The sequence below is a fragment of the Rhineura floridana genome, chromosome 3, assembly GCF_030035675.1.
Source record: "Rhineura floridana isolate rRhiFlo1 chromosome 3, rRhiFlo1.hap2, whole genome shotgun sequence".
NCBI lineage: Eukaryota > Metazoa > Chordata > Lepidosauria > Squamata > Rhineuridae > Rhineura > Rhineura floridana.
The window spans coordinates 62339157-62363635 of record NC_084482.1 but is presented as its reverse complement, the minus strand read 5'-3'; the positions used below and the strand labels follow the sequence as shown (position 1 = coordinate 62363635).

At 44.7% G+C, this 24479-nt stretch overlaps 1 protein-coding gene across 3 annotated transcripts in view; it reads left to right on the top strand.

The window, feature by feature from the left end:
• QRICH2 (glutamine rich 2) overlaps nt 1-24479 on the top strand; it is a 76389-nt gene that overhangs the window by 37607 nt on the left and 14303 nt on the right. The window contains exons 8-16 of one of the 3 annotated variants that reach the window (XM_061616289.1): nt 2341-2455; nt 4766-5014; nt 11088-11210; nt 12669-12743; nt 13404-13568; nt 15556-15677; nt 18358-18423; nt 18808-18909; nt 19834-20034. In XM_061616289.1, the coding sequence (XP_061472273.1) occupies nt 2341-2455; nt 4766-5014; nt 11088-11210; nt 12669-12743; nt 13404-13568; nt 15556-15677; nt 18358-18423; nt 18808-18909; nt 19834-20034 (1218 nt within the window). The remainder of the gene's footprint in view (nt 1-2340; nt 2456-4765; nt 5015-11087; nt 11211-12668; nt 12744-13403; nt 13569-15555; nt 15678-18357; nt 18424-18807; nt 18910-19833; nt 20035-24479) is intronic. The other 2 variants (XM_061616287.1, XM_061616288.1) reach the window with 2 other exon arrangements.

Here is a 24479-nt window from a genome sequence, read left to right as displayed (position 1 = left end):
TAACAGTTAGTGATACATGCTTTTAAACACCTATCAAAGATTCAGGGCTGGCGCCAGTCATGACTGGGCCCTTAGGCACTAGCCTTCCCCAAGCCTGCAGCACCTGCACTCCCCGCCTACCTCTCCGTTGGTTGTTAGGAAGGATGCCCTGCATGCTGTGTGCACAGGGCTGCCATCAGCCAAGATGGTGGGGGGGGGCTTCTCTAAGGGGCTGATGCCCCCGCCACCATCTTAGTTGATGGCACACATGTGCTGCACATGTGCCTGCCATCAACCAAGATGGCTGTAGGGACATCAGCCCCTTGGAGACACTTCCACCACCATCTTGGTTGATGGTGGGTATGCGCGCACAGCATTCACAACAACAGGAGAGGTAAGGGGGGGCTTGTGGAGGGGGCTTGCAGGCTCGCACAGTCTGTATGGGGTGGCTGGAAGCTCCCTCTCTGCGATATGTGGCAGGGTCAGGAGTTGATGCTGCTGCAGATCGCGGAACAGGAGTGCTACCCTCCTTAGGGTGGGAGGGGTCCTTCAGGGGCCCCTCTGGGCTGCAGAGCCCCTGGGCCCCTGGCACCGGCCCTGCAAAGATTAGAAAGGGCCAAACATTCAACTGCCCTTTCAAAAACAGCAAAATCTGAAACTGAAAATGGGTCAGAGCTGTTTGGTGCAACACGCATAGCATCAGCAGTTTTGCTTTAGCAAATGCTTCTATAATTACCATGTAGCTGGCACACAATTTATTTTAAAAATTATTTTAAGCATGGCTGTGCTGCCCTTCTGTATCAATATTCTCAGCGTGGCATACGCAATAGCAAAATAAAATACAGTAAATATAACAAGATGGTAACAGAATTTGACTGTGTGGATCATTGCGACAAGGCTAAGAGGATGCAAGCCCTTAAAAGGTGAGAGCGTAACTTATAAGTGCTCCTGTCACAAAAAGAAATCCTCTGCAGGAAGAGGGAGGCCTAAGCAGCTGCTGAAGACTGGACCCAGAGACTGGAAATGAGGGTTGACTGAGGTCAGCAGAGGAGACCCTCCTCCAGTGGTGATATAGTAGTTCTAGCATTTTTCCTGTCCTGAGGTCACATTTAAAGCACTCTTATACCACTTTGTCATGGCTTCTCTCAAAGAATCCTGGGAACTGTCATTTTTAAAGTGTGCTTGAGAGTTGTGAGGAGAAGCCTTACAGAGCTACAATTCCAGCACCCTTTACAAATGACAGTTCCCAGAATTCTTTGGGGAAAGACATGACTGTTAAAGTGGTGTAAGAGTGCTTTAAATGTATGGTGTGGATGTGCCCTGAGGCCTAAACAACATGTGTCATGGAAAATTCACAGACACTACTGATTTGCAATCTTGCCTCCAGTAACATGTAACTGGTGGGGGTGGGGAGGAGAAGTATGATGTGATGTCATCGTTTTAAGGGTGTCCTTTGCTTTTATTGGCTGACACTTATGAGGGCAGGAAAAATGATGACCTCCCCCCCACATATAACTGGGATGATACAGCACTGACATGTGGTTTGGCACCATCCACATCTCCCCCTACAGTGTAGCTTGGCCTTGAGCAGAGTCAGTTAATCTCTTCTGGGTGAATGGGATGGACTTGCATGATGGGCTTGCTGCTGTAGTCAGGTGCTTGTCACAGTAGTGTGGGAAGTGGCTCCCAGGCCTCTTGCTTTAAGTGTGAATGTGCTGAAGAGAGCCAAGAGCTCCTAGATCAAAACTTCTGAAAGAAGGATCACTGTATTGAATTTTACAGATTTTGTTGTATCTGCCGTGTCCTGAATTTGGGAGCGTTCTTTATTTTTATTGAACTCAGAGTTTTCTAAGAGACGTTCCTGTTAAAAACACACACAAAAAAACACCCCACACTGGAACCCACACCTAGAACACCATTGTAAAACTTGAAAGAGATATTTTAAAATTCTCCACCGCAGCCTAAAAGTCTCTTAATTCATAGCCATGTAGGCCCCAACATAAGACACTGCAAGTGGTCTGTCTTCCTCACATGCCCTTGACATTACATTTCTGGGGAATAGCTAGATCTCAAATTGCCCAGGATGATTTTATGCATCATCAGGGCATTGCTATGTAACTTAATGGTAAACAAAGAAGCCAAAGCAAACCTCCACCTGATGCAGAGAAACCTTAGAAAGTAAGCCAAGAAGGTGCATTTAGGCACTCGGTGGTGGTCTAGTTTCAGTGAGCCACCCCGTTTACCCCAGAACTGCATTGTGGGTGAGTCTGATTTTCTGTAATAGTCACAGACTCCAGAATTACTTTCATTTTCTTATTTGGTGAGTAACTCCTCTCTATTGTCATTGGCTTTGTGGCACAGAGCAACAGTGCAGGATATAGAGAAAGAGCTAAAGGAGCTCAGGAACAAGCAGGATGCAGGGAAAGCCACGCTGGAGCAGTCAGTGACCGACACTGCCGTCTACCTGCAAGAACAGGTCAGCGAGTGAAATGGGGATCAGCTGAGAATGTAAGGTCCTTTTTCCTGGTTGTGCTGTTCAGGGCACTTGCCTACCAGATCTCCTCTTGGAACCTCTGCCCTTTGTGAGGGCTCTGTAGAGGTGGCTCTTTCACAGGGAGAGGAATGGCATAAGACTGGCTTCCTATGGCAAGACCTAGCATGAGCAAATTTGCTTGGTAATTCTAGGAAAGAAGATTGGTGCAAGTTCTTCCACAAGTGCTTTAAGTTGACATCCACCTTGTAGTTAGCCAGGATGAAGTAACAATGAAGAGGGAAGTACTGATTCCTTCCTGGTGATTAGCTTGCCAGACTCACTTCTTCAGAAGTGGGCTCATGAAATTACCGATGGCTGGTAACTTTCTTGTACTGATGGGCACACAGCTGGCTGATTTGGTTGACTAATCAGGAGTTTGCAGTCAACAAGCATGCCCTGTGGATCTGGTTGCAGTGGGGGTGGGGAGCCCAGCTGCCCTAGGAACTCTTGGGAGAGGTGATTTCACTTTTAAAAATAGACAGGTAGTTGTCATAGTCCCCCTTACTTCCTTTCTGGGCTGGCATTAGGATCCCCTGGTACATGGGCAGTTGCCTATTTTTGCATTTTTAAAAGAAAATCTCCCTTCATATCATAAGCCGCTCTGGCTGCTTCTGCCCAGTGGGACAGGTTCTTGTTGCCTTGATTTCCTGCTGCCTTGCAGAGCCACCTTAGCTGTGGGGTTGCTAGTTTTTGAACTTTGGCTCCATGTCATGTAAAGCTTTGCCTGCTGCTTCTCACATGTCAACCCTCTGCTAAAGGGATAAGAAGGCAGGGTTTTCGGTTTGTTTTTCCCTTGGCTGGCTGATAACCCTGTTTACCTCTTGTGGTCATCTAGTTCAGATTTACTGGACTGTCCTCTTTCTGCCATTGTGGATTTGTAAGAGAAGTTTCACTATCCCCTCAGGGGCTTCCCTTGGACAGTCATACGAGAGGCATAACTTCTGACCGTTCAGCATCAGAGGTGATTAGATGCTTATGGGGTTTCATTGCTCCCTTCCCTACATGCAAGCCCAGTGTGGGAATTCCCAAATAAAGTGATGGAGGAACCATGTCAGAACCATGTCATCAGTAGGTTGAATCCTAAAGAAGATTTCCCCAAATAGGATTCTCTAAGTCTGTGTCTGTCCTGCATTCTTTCTTCCACATTTGAGGAAGCTGTGGGAGTGCAATCCCAGGTGTGCTGTCAATATTTGTTGCTTTAAATTTAGCACCTTGCCCTTTAGTTTTAAAAACTTCCAATTAGCAATTACAACAATAAAACTATACGGATGTTACAAAATAATTACTAAAATGTCAACTGCATGAAGTAGATTGAAAAGGCCTGGACAAATAAAAAGGTCTTTGCCTTAGACCAGAAACATTTAGGAGGAGGAGATCCTACCTGGAACAAGCATTCCCCAGATGGGGTCCTGCCATTGAAACCCCCTTTCCTCCACCTGCCTCACTTTCAAAGGCAGGGATGCCCAGAGAAGGGCCTCAGCAGAGGATCTTTGAGCAGGTTCATGCCAGACTTCACAGTGAACTGCTCGTTGCATCCAACCTCAGGTAGTTTCAGAGTAGCTGCAGTCAGGGTTGTTTTCATTTTGTGTGTAGCTGCAGAGGCAGGGGAAAAGGAACCATAGAGTAGCCTGCTGGGCGAGGGAGCTGTACATAGTGAAAAAATGCCACTTCTTCCCTCCATCCTGTCCCCCTTGGCAGCCTGAGGGCCAAACTAGTAATTGCGCTAAATGTGTCTTTCCAAATTGTGTTTTTTTACTGTTAGTAGCTGCTGCAGGGAGAGGGCCAATTTTCATTGGACTGTTGCACATGCACAGGGCTGGTTTTACCCTTTCATCCCCACTGTAGTCCTAATGAAAATCATGTCCATGAATCTTGCTATTACCCCGTCTGTGTGTGAGATCTAATTGGTACCAATGAAAACTTCCCTTCCAGAGCAAAAAAACAGTGTTGCGAGTGTGTGTGGGGGAGTATGTCGTGTCTACTTTGGCCCCGAGAGTTTAGCAGACACTGCTTTCTAAAGCTTTCTTTCCCTCCTACTCTAGTCAGGAGCTCCAGAAACTTTATTTTTAAAATGAGAATTGAGCATTGCAGCAGTGTTGCTAGATCCTGCCTGTTTCCCTTGCCTTTGCATGAATATAATCTAATGAATTAGAGCTGTCGCCACCCCCACCCCAGTTTTGTGGTAAATGAGAGATTTTGTCATCAGGTTCTGTTATCTAAAACTGGATTCCTCCTTCTCTCCCTTGCCCACAGTTAGACAGGCTTAGATCTGTCATAGAGAACATGATGGCCTCCTCATCCACCTTGCTGTCCATGAGTATGCCACCTACCCCGGAGCCTGGGCTGGCTCAAGTCCAGGGCACATGCACAGCTTGCAGCTTAGATGTCAGTGAGAAGGTTAGCCAGCTGTTCAGGCGCTATGAGCAGCTGCAGGACTCGATTAACAACTTCATGTTAAGACATGCAGAAGGCAGAATAGCCAAGAAACCCAAGCACCGCCAGGTAAGACCAGCAGAAGGACACAGCTCGGGTTGTTGACCTCAAGTTTCAGAATACAGGAGTTCCCTTGCAAGAAGGCACCATGTGGGTATTGAAGCCTGATTTGAGATTAATTGGGGGGATTTGAACATGGCTCCTTCAGGATCTATGCAATGGGAAGCTGCCTGACACCGAGGCTTAGAAGCAAAATAATAGAAGGGATCCACAAATCATAGAATTTAACCTGCTGCCCTCAGACATCATCATTATCATCATCATAGACTTGTTACAGGGAGCTTTGGCATCTGCACCTATACACGTTGTTTATTATCCTCCCATCCCTAGAGATGGGATCCCTAAATCTCCCACCCCCAAAAGGTGGTAATGGAAACGAAGTCTATGGAATATTTCAACTCCTCTGGGACTTCAGAAATTCACAAGTACTACTCACAAGTTGGTAGTTGGGATCCAAATTGTCAGATCTTTGTGTTCACCTAGCTCAGTGCACTGATTGGGAGCACCTTTCCAGGGTTTCAGACAGGAGTCTTTCCTTGTTTAGAGATACCAGGGATTGAACCTGTGATCCTTTGCCATGTGCTGTACCACTGAGCAACACCCACCCTTGCATAATTTTCTAGGGATATTTTCTGAGCCATAGTCTGAATCCCCTGCCCACCAGTCCTGACCATGTCACAAGTAGAGATGTGCATTAACTAAGAAAAATGTTTCGATGAAGGATCCTTCCAGATTGTTGGCTTTCTGCTGCCCCTTGTTCCTGGCCAGCCTCCTTTTTACTTTACTTCCTGCTTCTGCAGATTTAAGCAGCCTATGTGCAGGATTATAACCAGAATCCTGTAATGATGCTGAACTGGTATAGCAATGCCTAGAGAACTTTGGGGATGGATCTGAGGCCCAGGAACTCATGTCTGCTATGCCTTTGCTCTACTTTTGTTCAGTTACTTGGTCTGCTGATTTATTCTTGATTTAAAATAGCTGAAGGAGTTGTGGCAGCAGTTGGTTTCTTTCTTCTTCTTTTTTGGTCAAGAGATCCTTGGAAGATGAATAGTTTTTGGTTTTTGAACATCTGTGTTTTCCTGACAACTCTTTTCTAGTTATCTGCTCACCTGAATGCCAAGGTACAGTGTTTGAACCCTATGGCCAGATTGTCATGAATGTTCTCTACTAGATCAGTTTTTTCCACTATAGTATCATGGGAACCAAATTTCTTAATGTAAATGCCCTGTTGTGTGTGTTTTAAACAGCCTATTTTGGGGGGTGAATTATGGGGTCTCAATAAGAGACTGCCATATGTTTTGGGACTCTGGCTGGTGCTATCCCACTTTTGGGTGCTCAACCAGTGGTGCCTGCAAAGAACCCACGACTGAGCGATGTTTAAATGTGCTTATGCCCATTTATTTCATAAGACTTAAGGGCATTGATCTGTCTGTGAATTGTGGCCAGAGTGTTTTATAGTGTAGTTTCTCAAAGCAAACGCTATTTCTGGCTGCTGGTATAAAAATCCAAGCTTAAAAGGTTCTAGATATGTGATGTGTGTGTATAATGTAAGGAAGCACATATGTTATATTCTTTTTCTGTTACCGTGTCATGGTTCCTTCATTCTTGTGCTCTCCAGCTCTCCCTTAATATACAGCCTGCATATGTGATCCTACATTGCAAATGACCATTGGAAGCAGCAGTAGAGGCAAGAGCTGAATGGCGTGCACGTGCATGCGCACACGCATACCTGTTGTGGGCCCCTGGCTAATCCTATGAACAAAGATATTCTTTTCCTAGGTAACATGAGGAAAGAGTTAAAGGGATTGAACAGGCTTTAAAGGTCACCCATCACATGCAGGTCCTCATTTCCCAATGACCAAAGACTCTTTTATGTGTTGATTGCATATATCTTTGATCAATTTTTGTTGAAATTCACATGGTTGAAAATAGCTCCTGCCATCCTCTAGAGCAACCCCTTTTTGCTGAAAATATTTTCATGTAGTTGCTCAGTAAGGATTGCTTGCTTCTATATACAGTTAAGTACAGTCTGCTCCCATAGAACTGCAGGCTTTCCCCCACCCTTCCATAGATAACGGTTAAGGCATGCCTTTTTTGTGATTACGGAGACCTGGTGGAATGGAGAAAACCAGTGGGATACGGTTATCCCTGGATATAAACTATATCGGAAGGACAGGGAAGGACGTATTGGTGGCGGAGTCGCTCTATACGTGAAAGAAGGCATTGAATCCAGCAAGCTGGAAACTCCAAAAGAGGCAGACTCCTCCACAGAATCGTTGTGGGTGGTGATACCGTGCCCCAGGAGGGACTTAATACTGGGAACGATCTATCGTCCCCCTGATCAAAATGCTCAGGGAGACCTTGAGATGAGATATGAAATTGAGGAAGCATCCAAACTAGGAAATGTGGTAGTAATGGGTGACTTCAACTACCCGGACATAGACTGGCTGCATATGTGTTCCAGTCATGACAAAGAAGCAAAGTTTCTAGATATTCTAAATGACTATTCCCTAGACCAGTTGGTCATGGAACCGACCAGAGGGACGGCAACCCTGGACTTAATCCTCAGTGGGGACCGGGACCTGGTGCAAGATGTAAGTGTTGTTGAACCGATTGGGAGCAGTGACCACAGTGCTATTAAATTAAACATACATGTAACTGGCCAATTGCCAAGAAAATCCAACACGGTCACATTTGACTTCAAAAGAGGAAACTTCACAAAAATGAGGGGATTGGTAAAAAGAAAGCTGAAAAACAAAGTCCAGAGGGTCACATCACTCGAAAATGCTTGGAAGTTGTTTAAAAACACTATATTAGAAGCTCAACTGGAGTGCATACCGCAGATCAGAAAAGGTACCGCCAGGGCCAAGAAGATGCCAGCATGGTTAACGAGCAAAGTCAAGGAAGCTCTTAGAGGCAAAAAGGCTTCCTTCAGAAAATGGAAATCTTGTCCGAATGAAGAAAATAAAAAAGAACACAAACTCTGGCAAAAGAAATGCAAGAAGACAATAAGGGATGCTAAAAAAGATTTTGAGGAGCACATTGCTAAGAACATAAAAACCAACAACAAAAAATTCTATAAATACATTCAAAGCAGGAGACCATCTAGGGAGACGATTGGACCCTTGGATGATAAGGGAGTCAAAGGTGTACTAAAGAACGATAAGGAGATTGCAGAGAAGCTAAATGAATTCTTTGCATCTGTCTTCACAGTGGAAGATATAGGGCAGATCCCTGAACCTGAACTAACATTTGCAGGAAGGGATTCTGAGGAACTGAGACAAATAGTGGTAACGAGAGAGGAAGTTCTAAGCTTAATGGACAATATAAAAACTGACAAATCACCGGGCCCGGATGGCATCCACCCGAGAGTTCTCAAAGAACTCAAAGGTGAAATTGCTGATCTGCTAACTAAAATATGTAACTTGTCCCTTGGGTCCTCCTCCGTGCCTGAGGACTGGAAAGTGGCAAATGTAACGCCAATCTTCAAAAAGGGATCCAGAGGGGATCCCGGAAATTACAGGCCAGTTAGCTTAACTTCTGTCCCTGGAAAACTGGTAGAAAGTATTATTAAAGCTAGATTAACTAAGCACATAGAAGAACAAACCTTGCTGAAGCAGAGCCAGCATGGCTTCTGCAAGGGAAAGTCCTGTCTCAGTAACCTATTAGAATTCTTTGAGAGTGTCAACAAGCATATAGATAGAGGTGATCCAGTGGACATAGTGTAGTTAGACTTTAAGAAAGCGTTTGACAAGGTACCTCACCAAAGGCTTCTGAGGAAGCTTAGCAGTCATGGAATAAGAGGAGAGGTCCTCTTGTGGATAAGGAATTGGTTAAGAAGCAGAAAGCAGAGAGTAGGAATCAACGGACAGTTCTCCCAATGGAGGGCTGTAGAAAGTGGAGTCCCTCAAGGATCGGTATTGGGACCTGTACTTTTCAACTTGTTCATTAATGACCTAGAATTAGGAGTGAGCAGTGAAGTGGCCAAGTTTGCTGATGACACTAAATTGTTCAGGGTTGTTAAAACAAAAAGGGATTGCGAAGAGCTCCAAAAAGACCTCTCCAAACTGAGTGAATGGGCAGAAAAATGGCAAATGCAATTCAATATAAACAAGTGTAAAATTATGCATATTGGAGCAAAAAATCTGAATTTCACATATACGCTCATGGGGTCTGAACTGGCGGTGACCGACCAGGAGAGAGACCTCGGGGTTGTAGTGGACAGCATGATGAAAATGTCGACCCAGTGTGCGGCAGCTGTGAAAAAGGCAAATTCCATGCTAGCGATAATTAGGAAAGGTATTGAAAATAAAACAGCCGATATCATAATGCCGTTGTATAAATCTATGGTGCGGCCGCATTTGGAATACTGTGTACAGTTCTGGTCGCCTCATCTCAAAAAGGATATTCTAGAGTTGGAAAAGGTTCAGAAGAGGGCAACCAGAATGATCAAGGGGATGGAGCGACTCCCTTACGAGGAAAGGTTGCAGCATTTGGGGCTTTTTAGTTTAGAGAAAAGGCGGGTCAGAGGAGACATGATAGAAGTGTATAAAATTATGCATGGCATTGAGAAAGTGGATAGAGAAAAGTTCTTCTCCCTCTCTCATAATACTAGAACTCGTGGACATTCAAAGAAGCTGAATGTTGGAAGATTCAGGACAGACAAAAGGAAGTACTTCTTTACTCAGCGCATAGTTAAACTATGGAATTTGCTCCCACAAGATGCAGTAATGGCCACCAGCTTGGATGGCTTTAAAAGAAGATTAGACAAATTCATGGAGGACAGGGCTATCAATGGCTACTAGCTGTGATGGCTGTGCTCTGCCACCCTAGTCAGAGGCAGCATGCTTCTGAAAACCAGTTGCCAGAAGCCTCAGGAGGGGAGAGTGTTCTTGCACTCGGGTCCTGCTTGCGGGCTTCCCCCAGGCACCTGGTTGGCCACTGTGAGAACAGGATGCTGGACTAGATGGGCCACTGGCCTGATCCAGCAGGCTCTTCTTATGTTCTTATGATTCTGGTTTTTCAGTTGGCATCTTTTTGTTCTTTTTGCTCTGTAAGAAAGTGCCAGGATTTCCTATCTCTGCATATGATGAAGTGTTACTATACTGAACAGAAGTATCGCAACATCAATAGGTAGAGGCAGGAGTAGGAAGCCCAGAGAGGAAACACATGTAAAGGAAGAATCCACAGGTGCCTGCTCCCAAACGCAAACTATAAAAGATATTGATGGTGTAAAATCAAGGTTGTGATTCTGATCAACCACAGATAAAAATTACATTTCACCAAAATGAAAGGGAATTAACACACTTAGAATGTAGGTGTCAACCAGAAAACAGCTTCTGAACAAACTAAAGTTTAAACAAAAGGCAGAGAGCAACAGGGATTGAAAGTGTATTGTCTGTCACTTGAGTAAAACCAATCAGCCTTCATACTGAGGCCCTTTAAACCCCAGTTTAAAGTCACTCCTATGTTGCTGGGACAAATGGCCCAGCTCTGGGGGAAAGTGCTGAATGTATGGGCCCTGACGATGGCATCCTACTGGAAGAGGTATATTATCAGTTCCATAGGAACGGCACATGAGATTTGCTTCTAGATATGTAGTTTGGTCAGTTAAACGTAATAGAAAAGCAGCTCTCATGTGGTTAGGGTAATGTTTATGGGCCCTTCTCATGAGGAACGTAGCCATTGTTACATTGCTTGGACAATGGTCTGTCTTGACCAAGATGGTTAATCTGTGGCTCTGCAGATGTTGTTGAATTCCAACACCCATTATTCACATGGCCAGTGGTCAGGGATGATGGGAGTTGTAGTCCAGCAACATCTGGATAGCCACCCCTGATATAGCCCATATTTTGTCTCTGAATGCAATTCACCTGGAGTTTCTCACTGAAATGAATGGGACACATGTAACAATAATCTCTTGCTGGATAAATTCCAAGGTCCAAGATCTCTCCTGGCTGTTGGACAGGATTGGTTCATCATTCACTCCCAGCTTTCCAAATGTCAGGAGCGCGATGTCGAGGCTAATAGGTCTTCACCATGTCAGTGTTGGCTTTCATTACTTTATTGCCTTTGCAATCAGGATGAAGAGATGCTCAACCAGATCCAAACTACCATCCTGCAAGTTCAGGATGACTGTGAGAAGCTGAACAACACCACGGGCAATCTCATAGAAGATCATCGCCAGAAGCAGAAGGAGATCAGTGTAGGTGACCTTGAGCCTAGGTTAGAGGGTACGGAGGTCAAATGACAGGGCTCACTCCTGAAAGGCTGCTATGAGCATGCTCAGCCCAGTCTTCTGTTGCTTGTCAAGGATTGGGTGGTGCTTGCTGCAGTGGGAAGTTATTGGCTCTCCTCCCTCTGCTTGCTGTTGATAGAGAAAGCAAGTGGCTGAAGCTATGAGACAGGTGGTGGCAGCACTGGGTATCTAGCTGAGTTTATTGACATGTAGGCCAAGCAGCTTCAACTCAAGCAATACCCCAGCATATCATGCCTTACAGCAGTTCTGTATTTTCAGGCGCCAATCTGTTCACCAAACAGTGGTGCATAGACCATGGAGAGCCAGTTTGGTGTAGTGGTTAAGGTGTTGGACTACGATCTGGGAGACCAGGGTTCGAATCCCCACATAGCCATGAAGCTCCCCTTCCAGACCCCTCATGGGAGAACAAGCTCTATAATAAGCCACCAAGTAACTATCAGACAGGAGATCATATATTAAATCCAAAGGGGAAAAAGTGTGATATGAAGATATGAAGTATCTTGGATCCTTATAACTTTGAAAAACATCTTTGTTTTTCTTACAAGTGACATTTTGGGCAATTTTTCATTCCTAATATTGACTGAACTTTGGTAAAGTTGCCAGGGGCCCTATCAAATCACTCTGTTATCCACCTTAGCAACTGATCATCCCTTTTTTCACATCATTGATTCCACAAACATTGAGCTGGTAGGCACAGAACCTCAGGTTCATGATGCCTGAAGGCAGTTAAGCCTCACATGCACTTACTATGTGCTAGGCTGTGAGGAGGAGAGTGGTATAAAGCAGCAGTAGTCATTCTGGTGCCCTTCAGTTGTTGCTGGACTGCAGCTCCCATAATCCCTGAACATTGGCCACGCTGGCTGAGGCTAATGGGAGTTGTACTCTCCAGATGTTTCTGGAGTACCATGTTGAATACTCCTGGTGTAAAAGTACCTTTATTTCCTTCTCTATGTCATATTCAGTTTCCTTATTCCAAGCAACAGGTTGCTTAACCTGCTCAAGTAATATTTTTTCTTGCATTGTCAATCTACAAGCCTACAGTCTGTCGTTCATAACATGGAATTAGGAGTACAAGGTGGCTCACATTGGAATGGGAGTGTGTGGTTGGCTAATATTTGGGCACAGTGAAACACTGAAGAGCATGCGTATGTGCTAGCAACCAGCAATCTGTTTATTTTTTAAAGAGAAGACAGTGACTATAGCAGAGATGGGGAACCTTTGGCCTTCCAGATGTTGCTGGGCTACAACTTCCATCCTCCCTGACTATAGGCTATGCTGGCTGAGGCTGATGGGAGATGGAGTCCCTCAACATCTGGAGGGCACCAGGTTCCCCACCCACAATGAATAAAAATTTGAGCCGATGTTTTTGTCAGGTTTGATTTGTTTGCTTTGTTCTCTTTACAGATGTTGTTCAAGTCCCTGGAGAAACTAGAAAATGAAAAAGCGGACAAAGACCGCCTAGTGATGGAAGTTGATGTGGTAAGGAGTTGTATTTGATGATGCACCATGGCTTTCTCATGCACATCAAACCATGGTTAGATGCTCCTGCATAAACTCTGTTTTAAGGATCAGATCTGCTGGCCATGGCAGTTTGAAAGCATTTTGTTGACCTAACGGGCCGGTATTGATTTGAGTTGGTTCTTTGCTAGCTGCTACTTCTACTGATCTGTTTTTCCCTTGCAAAAAATATTGATACTGATATTTTGAAAGGAAATATCGATAAAAGTATTATTCTTCATATCAATATTTTAGGAGCAGTTTTTTTAAAAAAAAAGTTTTCAAAAATAGCTACATAAAAATCCAATCCAAATAATAGAGAATAAGTGAATGAATGGAAAATTCAATACCAAATCCGAATTGGGTAAAATTCTAGCACATCCCTACTCTCTTTACAGAGAGAGCTAACGTGCAGTAAATGGAGACAGCCTGGATTCCCTTCCAAATTCCGCAGCTGATCTGCAGGGCAGTCACTAACAGCTTGTGTCATCTTTCTTCATTTTGTTTTGAATGAGGATTCTGGTACTTGCCACCCTTTCAGATTGGGGGAGAAGCTCTTTGGACATTCACACTCATAACTGTTAGAGGGAAGGGGGGATTCTTTGTGATAGATATGCCTCTATCTTTTCTTCTCCTTTCCAGAAAGCAGATAAGGCTGCTCTTGCTGGGAAGGTCAGCCGTACACAGTTTGATGCCACTACAGAGCAGTTGCATAAGATGATGCAGGAGCTCTTAAATAAGATGGCTGGGCAAGAGCAAGATTGGCAGAAAATGCTTGACAAACTCTTGATTGAAATGGACTCCAAGGTAAGCAAAGCTCATGCCTTCTCAGTGATTCACAGCCCAGCCAATTAGGGCATCTGAGAGTGATGAGAACTTCCCATGCTTGTTCAGTGCTCTGGTGTGCAACTGGGAGTACCCAATAACTCATGAAAAAGCACATCCCTTTCAGTCCCATTCCTGAGACTTACATGTTCATTGCAGTGAGCCAGTCATGCACTTTTAATTGCTGGCACTATACCTGCCAACCAGGTGAGCCAGCAGGGGAATAGGGTAACCTGAAGCACACTATATATGTGATTCCTGCTTCTACATACTGGCTTCCAGTTTGCTTCTGGGCATAATTCAAAATGCTGATTGTGACCAATAAAGCTTGTGGGGGGCAGGGGAGGAGGAAGGATGCCTGAAGAAGGGATGGACGAGCCAGTCTAATTTCTGGTTCATGTCCGTTTTGCATGTGTTCACTCACAGGTCCTTTCTTTCCTATTTCTGCATTAATCTGTGATTTTTAAAAACTGCACTTAAAATCACGTTTTCAAAAATGTATTTTTCACACAATGTAATTTTTCACATAAAATATGCATTTTGTATGCATTTTAATATTAAAACATACATATTTGAATGCATTTTGGTATTCATTTGAGCTGAGAACTATCACAAAATTCAGAGGTGTATAAAAATCATAGAATCCTAGAGTTGGAAGAGGCCTATAAGGCCATAGAGTCTAACCCCCCTGCTCAATGCAGGAATCCAAATTAAAGCATACCTGACAGGTGGCTGTCCAGCTGCCTCTTGAATTCCTCCAGTGTTGGAGAGCCCACCACCTCCCTAAATAATTGGTTCCATTGTCGTACCACTTTAACAGTTAGGAAGTTTTTCCTGATGTTCAGATGCAATCTGGCTTCCTGTAATTTGAGCCCATTATTCTGTGTCCTGCACTCTGGGATGATCGAGAAGAGATCCTGGGCCCCCTCTGTGTTACAATATTTCAAGTACTTGAAGAGTGCTATCATATCTCCCTTCAATCTTCTCTTCTCAAGGCTAAAACTGAAGGATAACTGTTCCAGTCCGCAGTCCAGGAATGTAAACTAGGCCAGTTCTCTTTAAAAGGCAGATCAAATTAAAGCTTTGAGCATCCACAGTATGAAGGTCTGTCTTCTCCTATAGAAACCTGCCTGTTTGTTCAGATTGTCATGTGAGGCCCTTCTCTGCTAGGTCTGCCTTCAGAGCTTAGGCAAGTAGCAGGTGGAGACAAGACATTTTCCTTTTTTTAACTTTTAAACATATAAAACATATTGTCCAATTATCTTAAATGTTCTAATTTACTTCCTTTCTAAAATAATACAAGGAAATGTAATATATCTTTATTTAGTAATATTGCAATCAGTCTATTTAATGTCACTTTTATATTCTTTTAAAGTACATCCTTTCATTTCAGCAGTGAGAAAGCATTAAATAATTCTAAATTAAACCTTTGTTTCATGTAATTGGTAAAGGGGAAACAAAATCTTTCAAATTGTTCTTGTCTCTGTCTTCCTCCCCTCCCGGAGACAGGGCCTTCCTTATGGTGGCACCTTGCATTTTGAAACTCCCTCCAGAGATATTTCCTTCGTGTCTAGGCCATTTTCATGTAGACACTGAGGACAGACTATGTTGTTTTCCTAGCTTTTGTTTAAATGAAAGCATGCCTTTTTGCTATAGGCTGCTTATGATAGAAAGGCAGGCCAAACAATATTTTAAACTGAAGGAGATCACCCAGTGAGGCAGAGCCACAGCACTAACTTCCTGGAAATCTAATCCGATTGGATCTGCTGGTGCACCCGTGTCGTCCCGGTATTGCTGCTGCCTCCCTCATCTCCTTCCTAGTAAGCAGGAGTGATGCCACTGCTGGGAAGCACACTTGTGGCCCTACCCTGCTGGTCAAGCCGTTTCTGGTGAGAGCTGATCCAGTCTTAATCTCAGTGCCTTGTATCTGCAGTTCTCTTCAAAATCCCTTCTGTCCTGTTCTGTGCAGCTAGACCGCTTGGAACTGGATCCTTTCAGACAGCAGCTGGAGGAGCGCTGGAAGGATATTCGGAAACAGCTGAAGGACAGAGTTCCATGTGGTGAAGGAGATGATGCTGCTGGGATTAGGAGGTAAGGTCTGAAGAAAGGCAAGTGAATCTTTAGGGAGAAGTATTGTAATAGTGGGCAGATGCTTTGTGGCAACATCCATCAGATATGGCTGGACATCTGTGGCATGATATAAAACCAAAACCACCAGTATGCTGGTGCCTATGCAGTGCCTATGTAGTGCCTGTGTAGTGTACCCCTTGGATTACTGAGACAATGCCTGTGTCAAGATAGACAGATAGTTTGGTGGACCATGGGCTTTGGTCTGACTTGACATAAGCCAGCTTTGTACATCTAGCGTGAGTTCCTAAGAGGAAAGATCTTTGGGATCGGTTAGCTGTCCGAGTTTGTATCCTAGCCTAGCTCTTTGAAGAGAACACATTCTCCAGCCCACCACTCAGCAAGCCTTAGACCCATACTTCCTTCCCACTGAACTCTTTAGGCTCCTGGGATTTGTTTTGGACCTTATAAAGGGAACCAGGAGCTCTGCTCCAACACCGGGGCAGAGTTTCATTGCCAAAGATGTTTCTCTCTGCCTCATCCTTGGCTTTTCTCAGTTCTCCCTGCTTCGGCTGCTCCCCTCCTTACATAAGTATTTGCCTCTTCTAGAAATAGTTAACAATTTGTGACGCATTGTATTATTTATTTATTTATTTTATATCCTGCCCTTCCTCCCGAAAGGAGCCAAGGGTGGCAAACAAAAACATTGTAGTCTTCCTGGCTTAAGGAATACCTCATGCCTACCTGCTGCATGATGAACTCTTTATCTATCCCTCATGCCATTAGTTTACTTTCAAGTCTCTGCTTTCAAAGAGTGGAAATTGTTGTGATTAGGAGGTAGTGCATTAAAAAATTGGTTTGGAGGACTGGAAGCAATTTATCCTTTCACTCTTATAATTTAAAGCCGGGAGTAGGGAATTTTAGGCCTGGGGGCCAATTGCGGCCCTTCAGGCCTCTCTGTGTGGCCCTTAATACTCTCCTCAGGTCACATCCCCTCTCCAGCTACACCCTCTCTCCCTAGGGCACACCCCTCACTGGCCACCTGAGTGATGTGTCCTCAAACTCTGATAATGCTTACCTGGATGAAGGATAAAGAGGGGTATATGTCTGCAGAAATTAAGTCTACTGTACAAAGGTAAAACTTACATTAATTGCTCCACCCACTTCTGCTTTTGATGCCACCTACCCCTGGTATATGCCCCTCAGAGGAAATGTGCCCAGGAGGGAATGTGGCTTTTGAGTTGAAAAAGGTTCCTACCCTTGATGTAAAAAATTCATAAGCTGCATTTGCTGCTCAAAGAATGCTCAAACTGGGCTCCTACTGGGATGAAGGGTGGGATGTAAATAAAATAAAATAAATAAATAAAATCAAACCACAGACGAAAAATTAATTTAAAAACAGCAAACAACAATATAAATGGTGTAATAGAAGTGTTCAAAAATTACAGAGCAACAATTCACAATAGCCAACAAACGCCTTTGAGAACAAATATGTCTTGAGCTGACATTAGATGGAAGCACCACTGTGGCTTGGACCCACCAGTTTAATTTCTGCATTCTGTTGGGTGGATGGCACAATATGCAGCTCCATGCCATGTGACCGTGATGTAAGAAGTTGCAGACGGAACCAGCAGCCAGGCTGTCTCCCACGCCCTCGCTTGGCCCCACGTGCTGCCTTGCCCATTGCTTCCTCCCACTCCATCCTTTAACTGAATGAAGCATTGACTCTACTTGAAAGAATGGAGACATAAGACACAAACAAACTCTGTCTGAGGAGAAGCATGTTTCCCCAGGCAAAGTTGTGTGTGCACAGTTAATTCCAGCTCTGCCTCCAGAGTGATCTTCAAGGAGCGGGGAGGATTGAAGGCGCTGCTGCTCAAATCTTGCCCCACGCACCGAATACAATTTCCCAGCAGAAGCCAGTGGTGATAGTGCCAATTCCTGACTCATAACTCCCTCATCTCTGCTTTCTTAACATCGTTAGGGATTAGGTAAAGGTCTGTCATGTTAGGGTTTGAAAGAACTCCATAGCTACTTGATTTCGAAAGGGGGATTCTGCTTCCCTTGAATGAAAAGAAGAGACGGGGACTGGTTCAGCTGATGCACAATTCTGAAGAGAGGAAAGCTTGGTTTTTTTAAAGCATGTTTTTAATCTTTTTAAAAACAATGTTGTCTTCACACGATTGATAGAACTTGTAATTTGACATTTAGCTTTAGAAATCGGCTGTTCTAAAATAGCGAGAACTATCTCCAAATGCTCTTTGGCAGCTCCCCAGGTGGTCAGTTTTAAATATGTGATGACCATGCAGTGTGTTTGGATGTCTAGGTTAATTTCATGCCACATGTAGGCTCCCTGCCTGGGATGCTGCACAGGAGCAAGGCAAGTGAAGGGTTTTTGCTGCTTATACTGCACCGTGCAAATAGGGCCTCGTGCATCTTCTTCTCCTTGCCCTGGGAATGCCTGGTGTTATCTGGCATGCAAGGAGCTCTCTGTGTGTGAGAGACAAAACCATGTATTCCTTCTTTCTCTGCCCTTGCGTACCTATAAACCTTTCAACTTCAGCTCATCTCCCCATTCATGAAAAACACTACACTCCTTCCCATGGACCACGCTGCCAGGCATTTGTATATCCTTTGTCCCTCATGCCCTCCACTCCCACAACTCTTTGATTTGGGATTAACTTTTCTTTTTCTGCCCAAACAGGAGACTACTGGCTCATTTCCACTGCATTTCTTGTGACCGACCTTTGGAAATGGTGGTGCCTGGCCCGTAAGTATTTGCATGGAACGTTTACATTGCTTGTGTTTTTATATTGCCACCCTAGGCTCCTTTGGAAGGAATGGTGGGATAGAAATGTAATAATAAATACAAAGTAATACTTTTAAGGGTGTTATGGTTTTAATGGGTGCAGTATACACTGGGTGATCAGTATACAGCTGGGTGATCTGGATAGGAGTCCTCCTTGCTCAGCCATGGGCAAACCACTACCTCTGACAGGTAGCTTGGAAAAAATGTCCATCAACCAGCTCAAGGTCATGCACGGTCTGCCATTCCCTGATGTGCAGCTGTTAAGAGCTAAACCAGGGACGCCTTCCTCGCCTTGTTGCTGCTTTTCCCCCCTTTGCTTAACTTGCCTGTTTATTGTCTTGACAGGCACATCACAACACTCCCTGCTGTGCCAGGTTTACCTGCTCACCAGTCCCTCCGGCCATACTTGGTTTATGAAATGGAACAAATCAGGCAGCTGAACCGCAAGTATGAAGAGGACAGGGCTTTGGGGTTTTGTTTTGCTTACTGCTAACTTACTAAGAGGTAGATCAGGTGAGAATAGAATGGGGCAAAGATTCAGAACGGGCCTGCTGAGGAGTATGAAGCTGAAAAGAGAGAGAACAGATGCAGAATCTCTAGCTTCAGTGATGTTGCTTAGTGGGGGGGGGAGTGGGGGAGGAGAAAATAGCTTGCAGCCTGAATATTCCTGCATAGTAAAACAATATTTTACAGAAGCTTCCTTATGGTTGGCAGTAGTGGAGTTTTTCCTGGCCACTGGTGAACATTATTTTTATTTCCCATAATTCTCTTGGAAACACAATTATATCACCATGTTGCAGAAATTGCAATGGTGTCTGTAAGCCAGAGGCCCTCAGGAGAAGCTTTGCTGCCATTGTTGGGAAACTGCTAGGGGAAGAGGCAAAAAGGGTAACCGAGTTGGTGGGAGGGAAGTTAATCCCTCCCTTCTCCCCAGCAGCCTTCCAAAGATCTGACTGAAAGTTCTCATTAGGCAAACTTTCTGGCAACCTTAGATAGAAGTGCAGTTGGACAGGGCAGTATGTTCCCAACAACCTCTTCATTTACGATACCCATAGGATTTTCTTGTAGAAAATGTGTCTAGTTAAATGGGAATATGCACTTTGTAAGTGGTTCATAGCAGTCAGTTTGACCGAACCTGATGAACTCCTCCTGGGTTGCACAGCTCCATGTTACTGATCCCAGTAGTTCCTGCTACACTTTCTCACAAAAGGAGCATGACCGAGAGCAAGGCATGCTGGAAGCAAAAGTCCTGCTTAACAGTGTCAATTCTCCTTTTTCATTCCCTTCTCTGGTCGTTTGCTGTCTCCTCACTCTGGCTTTTGCTGCTGCACCCCCCTTTCCCCCCCCCATCCTATTGCACCTTCCCCCCAGTCTGAAGTTAGGACCTGGTGCTCGTTTTGATGCACTGGAGAAGAGTGCGAGTCTTAATAAGCTGCGTCGCATCCATTCCAAGATGCTCATGGATATACAGAAGGTGCAGAGCCATTATGGTGGAGCAGCGAAGGTCAACGCTCAGATGATCAGAGAGCTCCTGCAGGCTCAGTTTCTCGGCTCAAGCCCATTTGGCAAACGGTAGGAGAAAAGGTCTTAAGCAGTGAGATCGTATCGCCAAAGAGCTGGGAAGCAAAGTAGGTCTGATGCCAAGTCTGAAGGGACCGTGGATAGACTGTCCTGTGATACTCCCCACCCATCCCCCAGCATCATTCTCGTGCCCCCCAGGAAATTGAGACAGAGATTGAGATTTCATTATCCAAGAATGCTTCTGGAGTTGAAAAAGATGGTAATGGCTCAAGCAACGTTGCACAGTGCTTCTGTGGGGAGCATCAAGTAAAAAACAAAAAAGTACTTTTTAAAATTAAATAAGGGAGGACAACAGTGTCGACTCAAGTGTGCTTTCTGATGCCTATGGTCCAGATATTTGCCCAGGTCTGTCAGGGGTTGATGCTGGACCTGAAGCAGAGCTTCATTACTCAGCTCTCCCAGGTATTTCAGGGCATGGACACAGCAGAACTACACTATCCCTCTGGAAATCCCTCAGTGACGGATTTCTGAAACAGTGAATTCTATTTAGAGAAACCTCTGGGTAGAGCTAGTTAAATTTTTATCCAGGCGAATGTCTTAAAATGTGGTAGTATCAGCTTTGCAAGAGATCAGTTGCAAGCCAATTCCAAGCAGAGCAGGAGGGAGTATGTATGTGCTGGGCCTTTTTACCAGTGTGAAGCTTCTTCACTCTTTCACACATGGGTGAACATTCCTATATCCAGAAGTCACATTTTTGAACATGTTGGTGTGAATTCTGTGCATAGATCATTCCTGTGTGTGCATGCGGTGAGAAGCCACAAATTCCTCATCTGCACTTAGTCTCATTGCACAGGGAAATCTGCATGCAGGATTAGTGCAAATTCCATACACAGAATTGACCTCAGTGTAGGAATCTCATTGTGCCTGAAGGAACCATTTAAGGCGCTTTTCTTTTAACATATATATAGCTCTGTGATTGGAATGAATGCACATATTTAGTGGTCTGTCTTGCTCCTGCATGGGTTATGAAATCAGGAATTCCAAACAGGATCAGAACTTGTGATGTCTGTCAAACAAGTCAGACCTGACTGTTACTGCTTCCCAGTATATTTACTGATGTCTGCAGACTGACTCCTGTATCTGCAAAAGCAAAATAGTAACATGCAAGTTAACTTTAACATACACTGCAGGTCAGGGAGGCCCCACTGCTTACCAACCAAGACTTCAGAAATCTTTGCCATCAGCACAGGCAATATAGCTTGCATGTCTATTTCTGCTTCATTGATAGCTTTTTTTCTCCTGCTGCTGCTGCTACTTGCTACTCCACCTATTGCTTCCATGCCTGAAATTCCACTTTCTGTCTAGGAAGCTGCCATCCTGTTCACATGCTGACTTGTGAAAAGATCCTCTGCTCTTTCCATCTGTGTTGTGGGTGTATTTTTTGCTGCCTGGTGAAGTCAGGGAAACAAAGTCAGGACCAGGCTGCTGAGGTGCATTAAATGCGTACCTAATATTTCAGTTTTACCTGCCACTAGGATCTCTCTGGAGTGGCTTGGTGCCTTCTGCTTTATTTAGGAAATGAATCGGAGAAGTTGAGTTGAAATTCTGAAAACATAAATTTGAGCAAAGTATTGTGGGGCGATTAAAAAACAATGGTGCTGACTTGTGGTATAGAAATGTATCTCTGCCCCATTCCCCCAAAGTGCTTTCTGAGCTGTAGGGAGACATGTTTTGAAGTTAATGTTTCAAAACATACTTGGGCAAGGCTTAACCCAACCTGGGAGTGGCATTTGGCTTGCTCTCTCTAGTATACCATAAAAAAATAAAGCACAGCCTTGCAGTGCAGTCTTGCACATGTACAATCAAAGCAAGTCCAAATGAGTTCAGTGGGACTTACTCTCAAGCAACCGAGTATAAGATTGCAATTTTAAACTTTTGTTTTAATCAACATCAGAACCAACTACTATCATACCTGGAAAGAAAACCTTTCCTGTTTCTTTTAACAGTTCTGCAGCCACAACAGAAGATGGCGCCACAGACTCTCTTTCCTTGCCCATTTTCCTGGCACCCTCTTGACCACCTTCTCATCAGCTGTAGGGTCCAAAAGGAAAGTCCAGCTTGTCTAGCTTAAGAGTAACCAACATGCTGCAGCATTGGGGGACTGGAGAAGACCTGCCCTGGGTGCTTGCTCGCTTGCTCCTCTGGGTCGCTGTCTCTTGAGACAGCTGAAGTCCCTGGTAAGTGCTGCAAGGACTGGAACCCCCTCCCTGACCCTGGCTCCAGAGAGAGGCTGCAGTCAATCTTGCAGCCTCGTGCATCATCTACTGGCTGAGTCAGGGGGCATAAAAGCCCGGCTGCCCTTGGGCAGCGGGTCTGCCACTGGCAGGGTTCCCACCAAAAGGGCAACACCAAAGGGGTGCTATCCCCTTCTATTTTCAAAAAAAGCAATCTAGAGATTGGTAGTAGGGAGGGTGTATGGTGCATATGTAGTTCCTTTGCAGGGTGAGAGCCTGTTCAATGAACTGAATGATAGGAGAAAGTCATCAGATGCCTTCAGAGTGAGAGTCTGTAACTAGCAGAAGGCTGGCCCTCCCTGGGTGTGAGACAGAGGAGGAGTAGATGTGCCCTGTGTTAAAGATATTGAGTGGTCTGACTGTTCCCAATTCTCTCAGAGGCCTACCAGGATAATTGGTTCAGGTAGGTTTTGTTGGTGGGCACTTAGTGGGGCCATATCAGGTGTTTAGGAGGGGTCTTAGTAAGGAGGAACATGGGTGATGCCACCCCAATTTCAGTGATCATGGGTAGAGGGAAGTATAGCCATGGGGAGGTGGTAAACTACCATAGAAGATGAGGGCAGGGCTGTCTACACTTTGTTCCTTGCTGCCACTCCTCTCCTGGATGGGATTCTCGTTACTCATCTGCTGTGCCCACTGGTCTGTGTGTGTTGTTGTTTAATGCCAGATTGGTAAACAATAAGACCACACTCATCTTATTGGTGCCGATTTGGTGTGCATTACCAAGACCTGGGTGGGTGAGCTGGGAGGAGTTGATCTGACCCAACTTTGCCCACCTGGATACTCGGTGCAACACCAGCACAGGCTGCAGGGATGGGGACAGTTGCTGTGGTCTACAGAACTTCCATCTCTGTCACCAGGAAACTACTCTGTGTTAGAGCTGGCTGTGAGGGCCTGCACCTGGTGTCGGGCCAAGGAGACAGGAAACTAGGGTTGCTGCTGGTGTACCCTCCACCCTGCTGCCCAGCAGCTTATCTGACTGAGCTGGCAGAGGCTGTCTCGGCTGTGGTGTTGGAGGAGCCCAGAACGATAGTGCTGCATGATTTCAAAGTCCATGCAGAGGCTGCCTCTAGTGTTCCGGCTCGGGACTTCATGGCCTCCATGCTAACCATGGGGCTGTCTCAAGTTGTCACTGGCCTGACGCATAGGACAGGGCACACCCTCAACTTGGTTTTTGCTCCAGATGGAGGAATGGGTGGTCTGGAGATTGGGGTTGGTGGGTGGATGTCACCCCATTATCATGGTCAGACCACTTCCTGATGAAGTTTAGACTTATGGCTCTTATCGTCCCCTGCAAGAAATTTGAAGACACAGGCTTGAAGCAAAAAGGTAGGCCTTTATCCTTTACAAGCGTATGCAGGGTCAGCCTCCCAGAGAGTCTGGAGAGGACTGCAATGAGGCACTGTGTGCAAGCTCTTTTAAGCAGTTCAGATATAGCATGTGACGTTAGTTCACCAGTCCCATAAGTTCCTTCCCACACAGTTCCTCCTCTCTGCAATCTTTCCAAACCAATCAGAAAGTATTAGGTAATATACTTCTTATTCCAATTTTCTGTCTGTCCACCTTGACTAATGGTCTTCCACACCAGTTGAAACCAGTTACTATTGTGAATGTGCCTCCAAGCAAACCTGGTACACTCATTGTTCCATTGTTCTTTATTAGCCAGGCTAACATGTTCCTTAACGATGCCAGGTTGGGTTTGGCTTAGTTTAGGGTGCTTGAAAGTTTATGAGCACCTACAACTGTATTTGTTGCTATAAGTTTCTTATTCCCTATATTGTCTCAGAAATCCCATTTCCTTACTATAAAAATACATGGCTATAGAGGATTAAGGTACTGTACTGTACCTGGAGACCATACATTTAAGACAAGGCACTGGGTAATTCTGAATCAGCCCCTGCCTCTCAGCCTCAGAGGAATAGAAAAGGCAAGCCACCTCAGAGTACCTTTTTTCTCCATGAAAACACATAAAATTGTATTACAATTTAACATACTGGGTTATTTTAGAAATCATTGTTAAATCTCAACATTTCTCTCATTAAAACTTTGATACTGGTTACAAGATTTTTTCCCCTAGTCAGCATCCTTGCTGTACACAAGAAACCATTCCCCAAGATCAAAACAGTATAATACATCAACTGCAGCTTACACAGGTTAAATGCTGATTGGGTTTAAACAATACAGTAATTAATAAATTTCAGT